Raw genomic sequence first — 8709 nt, 5'->3', positions numbered from 1 at the left:
TTCAGGGGTACGGGACTCTTCAGGACAGCTGCCAGCAGTGTAGACAGAGACAAAGAAGGCATTCAGTAAGTCTGCCTTCTCTGTATCATCTGTCACCAGAGCACCCAGCTCATTGATCAGTGGGCCTACAGGTGGTGACCCTGCTCTGCATACTTGCTAGCTCTCTGCCCTCCCGGCAAAAATTTAAGGACTGGGGGAGGGATGGTGACCGCGGTTGCCCCGGCAGCTCCCGTGCCAGGTCAGCCTCTTGCGGGAGAGCTGTCGGTGGGAGTCGGCATGTTTTAATGCTAGAGAGAAAGCAAATTTAGTCTCAAGCTTGGTCAACAGATAAAATTTTTAACACTCAGTTGTATTGGTATGACCAGCTGACAAAGCTATGTCAATAAAAAACCTGGGGAAGATACTAATTTATCAACCCAGCGATATACAATTTGTACTAAAGCATACAAAATCAAAACACAAACAGTGCAAAGTTCTCACCTTTGTGTTTGTTTGGATCATATGAAACAGTAACGAGGAGATAAGAAGAATTTTTCTCCATTAGGGTGATCATCAAACTAACATAGCTGAGAAGAGAAAGTTACACTTTATTATTTGGGAACTGTACAACATTCAAGCATAGCATTCAAAATATTCAACAAAAGAGGTAACATATATTTCTATCAGAGAGAACTTGAACTGAACTGCACAGAAACTAAGCAAAGCTTAGCATGAATTTCACGAACATGAAACACCGCAAATAAAGGTTACTGTTTACTCCTCTTTATCTTTTTTTGCATATTCATCCCAAAACTAACAGACAAAACATAGTATTCATCTGCCATAGTCTAGAATACAGCACACAATACAGTACTGATCTTTTTAAATTATTGTGAATTCAAGATTATGTATCTAATTAAAAAATCCAGGGGGTTAGGGTCAAACTACATTTGGGCTGGCTATAGGCAAGAATGAAAAATTGGAATAAAGGGAAGTGAAGGGAAAAAGAACAAAGAGAGGAGAAGCAGATGGGGTGAAAAGGAAATAATAACATTCAAATGAGACTTGCAGCTCTGCTTCTGCTGGGTTAGAACAAACCACATATTCTCCCACCAAGAGGCGGGGCGGCTTCCTGAAGGAAGCTTTCAAATCTAGAGTACAACACTCTGCAACTGCAGCTGATGCTTGCGGTAGAGAACTTGTGTACATTAGTCCTTTAAATGAAAGAGGAGTCATCCACAAGTGGCAGGAGGAAGAATGTGTCACTGCATACATTAGATAAAAGACAGTAACAAAACAAATTTACTAACCGTTGTCTGTCGCATGGATTCACAGCTACTAGAGCTCCTCTGTCCCAAACCCCATCAAACTTGCCAAGTATTGAGCTACAGGGAAATGAGGAAAAGGCTTAAAAAGACTAAAAAAGCACCTTCATCTTTATTCAGATAGTTCTGTGAAGTCACAAGGATTCTCCAGCTAGCTGTGCAGACTCCCCACTAACTTTTTGTTATGATCCAGCATTTTCAGGGTATGCGGTCCTGTTGTGACAGCAAAGTGCTGGAATTGCTCAGCATTTCTGCATCGTTAGGGGGTGCTGAGACAAAGTGTGGAGGAAGGAAAGTAGCTTAGACACATTTGGGCTACAAGTCTGGGTTTTTGTCAATCACACCCTGTCGTGACCCTTGAGGCAGCACTAACATGCACTCAGCACGTCAATAGTTCCTAGCCACCTTCTAAAACCCACAGGTTGTTTCAAATGCAGGTTAAGGAAGGTACCTCTTTGCTTTACTATCACTAAACTCAGCACACCCAGTAATTTCAGACACCTCAATTCCCAGCTACATTCCCAGGACAGTTAGCCCCAGCTTGCCATTTGTTTAATGTTAAAAAAGCTAAGTTACACTGCTGCTTGCCTCAGCCTGACACTGCCACAGATGTTATTTTTGCTCCTGGATACGCTGGCAGATGACTTTAGCAACCACCCAAAACCTGCAAATGGCCAAGACTATTGGGAAGTACCTTTATTGATGGGTGAGATGGGTAAGGGCAGTCGGGGTGACAGCAGAGCTCAAGATATTTGGGGGGGAAGGAAGAGCCTTGCTTCTGGTAATTACTAAAACAGGAGTTTAGAGAGTAAGGTAATAATAATGTGAACTGCACAATTTTAAAGACAGTCTGAAATAAGTTTACTTAGTGAGAAAAATATGGCATGGAATTGTGCAATACCTCTCTGCCTCCTGGGAGGGTGTCAGAGTCCAATTGCATCACCTCTTTCTTCACTTCTGTGCTGGTTTTGGCTGGGGTAGAGTTACATTTCTTCATAGTAGCTACTATGGGGCTGTGTTCTGGATTTGTGCTGAAAACAGCGTTGGCAGCACAGAGATGTTTTAGTTACTGCTGAGCAGGGCTTACACAGCGTCAAGGCATTTTCTGCTTCTCACACTGCTCTGCCAGTGAGCATGGGCTGGGCGTGCACAAGAAGTCGGGAGCGGACACAGCTGGGACAGCTGACCCCACCTGACCAAAGGGATATTCCAGACCATACAGTGTCATGCTCAGCAATAAAACTAGGGGGAGAGTGGCAGGGGGGCTGCTTCCTAGGGACTGGCTGGGCATTGGTCAGTTGGTGGTGGGCAATTGTTTTCATTTGCATCACTTGTCTTTCTTGGGTTTTATTTTACCCTCTCTTTGCTTGTTCATTTTTTTCCCCCTAATTTTTTTTTTAATTTATTTTTTATTACTAAACTGTTTTTATTTCAACCCACAAGTTTCTTTCTAACTTTTACCCTTCTGATTGTCCCCACCATCCCACCAGGGGTGGAGTGGGCAAGCGGCTGTGTGGTGCTTATTGCCAGGTGGGGTTAAACCACAACAACTTCTTCTCCCTGCCTGCTGCTCACTTCATTGCAATGGCATTGCCAAGTCTCTGGCATCTAATGTAGAAGCTGATCCCATGTTTCCCACTCTGCTCTGATGAGACACGATAACATTTTTAAGTCCTGACTTCTTTTAAAGTTTGCCAAGACTAAGCACCTAATTTAAACAACCAGCCTCTTAAATGAAAGGAGATTTTTAAAGAGAGTTTAAAGTCTTTTTCTAAAGATTTAAACACGCAATGGGAACAAGCGGAACAAAGCAAAGTCTAGTGGGGCAGGTGACAAACTTGATCTTCTGAGGCCTGGAGGTTGTTCTCCTCTATGCATAGCTGAGGCTGCTGTGTGACCTTAGGCAAGCCCCTGAAGTTTTTTTGCCCTATCCAATCTTTTAGCCCTACATTAACTCCTGCTATGTGTTTATATGGTATGTAGCACGAGAGATCACAGTCTAGGTACTACTACAACTAATAAAAATTAACATGTAAAGCAGAAATTCACATATCTGCAGAAATCCCACTGGATTTAAGCAGTAAAGTTGTGAATTGCTACCTCTGCATATGTTTACTAGTTTCAGTTAATGCCATTTTTTTTTTTTAAAGTCTTTCAGACATAATTGTTTTAGGAGGTACAGTGGTTGTGTAATGTAACTGTTTTACATATGTCCCAGAGTTCCCACAAAGAGCAGTAATTCCTGTTACTTTTTAACTAGCAAGAGTCTTTGAAACCTCTCCTTCTGACAAAGGTCAGGAGCACATTGAGTTCTCCTCTAATAAATGTTAGGCTAATGGAGATCAAAAGGATTTGTTATCAGGCCAGCCTCAGCAAGACACAAATAAGTTTAATATCCATAATTACTGGGTAATTAATAAAATTGTCTGTACACAGAAACTAGAAGAGTGTGTGCATTTTTCTAGTCACAGGTGTCTGCTGACTGCTGTACAGAATGCAGTTCATACTCTCACCATTACTGCACCTGGTACAGAACCATGCATCCAGAATCTCTATCTGCCAGTTTATTTTGCTAGATGACAAACTATGCACCGGACCCAGTAATATGCACTGAAAATGTCATTAATTACCTATTTTTGGTTTATTTCATAGTATTATTCCACCATGTTATGATGGAAGTTACAGGTTTCACCATGTTACTTGCTATAAAACTTAGAACCAAATTTTTCAAAAATTGCTGACAAGAAGCTTAAGCAACCCCTGGGCGACTTGTCAACTCACAGCAAGAAGGATGTATAGGGATCTACACAGCAAGTAGCTACACTGCAGGGGCAAGGCGGGGAATAAACCAGGCAGCACCTACAAAGGCGCATTCATCTACAGCCCAACCGGTGCTGAGGCACTCACTTGACAGGACTAGTTATATATACACTATTCAAACCAACTGGAGCCAGCTGCACCAGCAGAAGTATTAGTAAAGACTTTGGACTTCAGTAACGAATATTCTTTTTTTCCAGTTTATGCAGATGAAAGAAAAAAAAAGAATTATAGTAAATACCACGTTCTGGCGTCCTAAACACCTATTACACCTGTATACGTAGGAGCTCTGAAAAGCCCATCCAAGTAAAGGTTAAGACTTGACTCCTCCTTCTTATTGAACAGCCATGAAACAAATCCTTCTTCCTGACAGGCGTTTGTAAGAAAAGCAAACAAACACACAAAACTTCACCAAAACCTTATAATCTAGGGAAAATCATGTCTGAGCAAGAACTGCAAGAAACTATAGTGCAGGACTCTGGGAACCTCCAGCTTCCTACAAGATACATTACAAAACCAGGAACACCACTGCCTTCTTGCATGCTCTCCAATCTCCAGCTACCCCAGCACCGGTTAGGTCTGAGGGCATTTTAGGCCAACACCAGTAGGAAGCTTCTGAGGACAAATAAACATGCCAGACGCATTACTGTCCAAGGCAGAACCTTCTATGCTAGAGGCTGGGGAGAATCCTAAGTCCTCCTGTAGTATCTGAACAACTCAGTAATTTTCAAAATGCCCCCACCAGCTGGCACTTGAGGAGGAGAAGGTCAGGTGCAAAGCTACCACAAAATATAAGAAGCGATGCTTGAGGCCACAGAGGTCAATGGGTAGAAACACTTTTCAGGAGTCAGTAGTGCAGACTGTACTGAAGTATTTTGCATTTTCTGTTTTCTCTTTTAACTAAGAAACAAGGACATTTTAGCACTAAAAATCCTTCAGAAGTAAGTTGAGCCATGTTTGTCAAGGCACTTGCGAGTCAGTGTTTGACAACACATTATGTAGTCACCTACACTGGCGTGATGTAATATACTTCAAGTCCATTGAGAAAAGTACATTAAGTAAAGCATGGGACACATGTAATCAATGGGTACAGCTTACCCATGCATATGTTAAAATAGTTTGGGGAAAAGAATATATTTAGTACTTAGTTAAAGTAAAAGCTGACTAAGATGACACCTCTGGGTATATTCTCTTTACTTTTATTAAGCTACTCTGACGAAGGGATTGTGCTAGGGTTTTGCTTTGTAGAATCCATCGATAATGTTAAAGGTAATTTGTTTTCACTGTAAAAGCAAACATATTTTTCCTGTAACTTTCACAGGATGGTTTAGAACAAGAAGCCCATTTATAGATATTTAGTTGGCCTCTTTATCTAATGGTCAGCAGCAGAGTTAGTTTTTGTTGGAGATTGGCTATTTACATTTCTCATGCAGGTTAAGAAGAGTTTTCTTGAGAGGACTTGTTCCAAATCCTTATGGCTGATTCAAAATAATATCACAGTATTATGAGAATAACAATACATGTTTGATTATAGAGAAATGTAAAACACACTGTGTATTCCTACCTGGACAAATCATAAACACTGCAGCAGTACAGAGAAATGTTCCCAGAAGTACTCTACAATAAAAAGCAAAGGAAATGGTACTTATCAGAAAACTATATTTAAAAATGCACTTAAAAGTGTATATTTATACCTTAAAATATACACATATACTATTTTTAAATATATGCTTAGGTGTATTGGGGAAAAACCATGAGAAACATTTTTAGTTTGAATTTACTGAGGTACCTCTCCTGATCCCCTCCAGAGATGTTCTGATCTGTCAAGGCATGCAACTGTCCAATTTTTAAATACATTTACTTTACATTCAGGTGCTTCAATGCCGTAAGAAAAGAAGTCTAAAGTAATAAGCTCAAAAGAAGAACTTCTCAGTCCAAAATTATAGCTCGGAACTTGAACTTCCTTTCAGCTCTCTTCAGGACAAGTGAACGATTATCAGTAAGACAAAGACATAAAAGCAGAATGACTTGTTTGCTCAGTTATGCCTGCATGGCGTGATTAACCACACCAGATCATTTGACAATGCAGGAAACATACCTGAAACATTTTTGCTCCTGAAATCTCCGGGACTGGCTCCTCACAATAAGGCAGACCGTGTTCTGAGAAAAATTCCTTCAGCGCTTGCTCACTGACTTCCACACCAACAACATTGTGCCCCATGTCCGCCAGCCTGCATGTAGCAAAGAGTTTACGTGAGGGCCCCCAAATGTATAACTTCCATGCAGCATTGATTCATTAGCAAAATCCTGGGTTTAGGATGCACTGGTACATCTAATCCTGACTTTCTGGAGCATTCACATTTTATTGAACATCTCCCCTCCATGATCCGAGCTTAAATTAGCACCACTCGCCATATAGCTGACATGGACTTCCAGGCTTTATTTAGATTCAATGGACTATTCCCTTATTTCTATGAACTCGATGAAAACAAAGGTGATTACACAGAGAAACTGTCCATTTTGTTTTACAGAAATATGCTTTGCTCTGAAGTGTAGCAGCTGAGGAATGCTGTCCACCCAGCTGCCTCTGCGGCTTGGCAGTAGAGACAGCAGGGTGTGAGAACCTCTTCACTGCTGCAGCTCAGTGCAACACCAACGTGCATCAGGGCCTGCAGTCAGCCTAGTAAGGAATTACCATGATAAAACCTGATCACTGGGACTAACTTGATTCCTTGAGGATGCAGTTTCAGTCCGGGCTTTGATGGTTTGTGTCTCCACCCCCCAAGAAAAGACACTGGCTTATATAGCCCCTGATTATAAACATAACCCACCCCCGAAAGTAAAAGTAAAATAATAAATATAAAAAAGAGGAAGTTATATTTAGCCCAAATCATTTAAGTTCCCAGTGGAATGTGCCACATGTGACATGCCACATCCCTCAAAAATGTGCTCTGGCACAACCGACCTCATTGTGGGCAACTGAAGTTGGCGTTGCCACAAAAAGCAGCAGCGGTAAGGGCACAGCTCCAGTCTGTCTATCCCAAATTCAACATTCCCCAAGCTGAACTGGGGACAATCAGGAGGACTTCCAGGTTAGTCCTTACCCATCGCATTTATGCTACTACACAAAACACCACAAAATGATACCAAACTTCCTCCTCCCTTCAGCCTCCAGCCACGCTGCTTTCCTACCAGCAGAGATGCGGCACATGTCCATTGGCCAGTATAAGGCTGGGAATTCCCCGTCTCTCTCCCTCCCTCCCTTCTTCCCTTCCCTCCCTCCTTCCCTTCCCTCCCCACAGCAAGTAAGCTTTTTGTTCTTATAATCGATGCTTTACCATTTCATCTCCACTGCTTTACCACAAAGTGGGAAAAATACCCTCAGTCCGCTCCTGCCATTTAAAAGAACATCCAGGTACTTCTGGAGGAGCCTGCAGAAGAACAGACATGTTTTAGCTAACACTGCGAGTATTTGGGCCGGCACATGAAACGCCAAGTGCTACACGCTGTGCCAGGCAGCACACAAACTCCATAATAGGTTCTTAGTTCAACTCGCTTCACACCATTAGAAATAAAAACATTCACCTTCCATTTTCCTAGAAAAGAAATTTAATTTGTTAATTAAATTTATTTTGTTAATTTAATAAAACTAAGGCATTTCTGTTTGTTCTGTCTTTCCACATAAACAAATGAACCAACCCACCTCTAAGAGTGCCACAACAGACAGCTTCAACAGAATGATTAATAAACTGCTCTATTGATCAAATAACTTCTACAGGCCTTAAGCAGACATTTCATATACTCAAGTTTGTTCTCTTAGGTTCCTGTCCTCCAGTACACAATAACTGCTCCCACGCCCTCCGCATATTGCTTTCGGCCCCAGGTTCATCACTCATTAACAGCAATACAGAGCTTCCGCATGTGAAGATTTACAATTTTTAGCCAAGCTATCCAAGCTTTATAGTTTAAAACTGGATTCAAGAGTGAAAGTCCTAGATTCATTTCAATCCTTTATTTTCCCTGCCCTTCTTTGACAAATGTAGGTCCCAAAACCGGGTATTTATTTTGGTTTCAAGCTATGCCCATGTAAAATAATTTTCCTTTCCTTTTCTGTTAGGACTTTTTTGACTGAGACAAGTCACTCATCTCACAGCATTTCTCTGAAGAGCTCAGGCAGAACAGCGAAATCACCTACGGATGCCCTCGTTTCTTGTGGAACCCGATGTTCCCCGTTTCCCATCTCTGCAGCCATTCCTCCTCGGTCACCACTCTGTCCTTCTGTGACCCAATATCGGCGCCCTCCGGGACCCCGGCCGCCTCCGCTGAGCGGTCCATGGTCCCTGGGGAGTGCCAGCAGCTGTGAAAAAAAAAAGAGAGAAAAATTACCCCCACCCCTGAACAGTTCAGAGCTGCCTCTGACTTCCTGGAACCAAACGACACTTCACTGCAGCTGACCGGGGCGGGAACGCGGTAGATGCCCCCGCCGCGCTCTGCCTCACGTCTCCCCCGTGGGCACAAGGGAACCCCTCCACGCCACTACCCCCCGCCCGCCCGGCGGCGGTACCTGCGCGGCGGCGGGGCCGGGAGA

At 42.6% G+C, this 8709-nt stretch overlaps 1 protein-coding gene across 1 annotated transcript; it reads right to left on the bottom strand.

The window, feature by feature from the left end:
- Positions 1-480: 480 nt before the first annotated feature.
- On the bottom strand, positions 481-8466 carry TPMT (thiopurine S-methyltransferase; the record flags this gene model as incomplete). Its single annotated transcript, XM_010075530.1, has 6 exons — positions 8317-8466; positions 7460-7552; positions 6220-6352; positions 5686-5738; positions 1290-1364; positions 481-566 (listed from the first exon to the last, which is right to left on the bottom strand). Coding segments are annotated over exons 1-6 (580 nt in total), but the record flags the coding sequence as incomplete, so codon positions are not given.
- Positions 8467-8709: the final 243 nt, after the last annotated feature.

The sequence above is a fragment of the Pterocles gutturalis genome, unplaced genomic scaffold (assembly GCF_000699245.1).
Source record: "Pterocles gutturalis isolate BGI_N339 unplaced genomic scaffold, ASM69924v1 scaffold32212, whole genome shotgun sequence".
NCBI classification, from domain to species: Eukaryota; Metazoa; Chordata; class Aves; order Pterocliformes; family Pteroclidae; genus Pterocles; species Pterocles gutturalis.
This window is presented reverse-complemented; position numbering and strand designations above follow the sequence as displayed.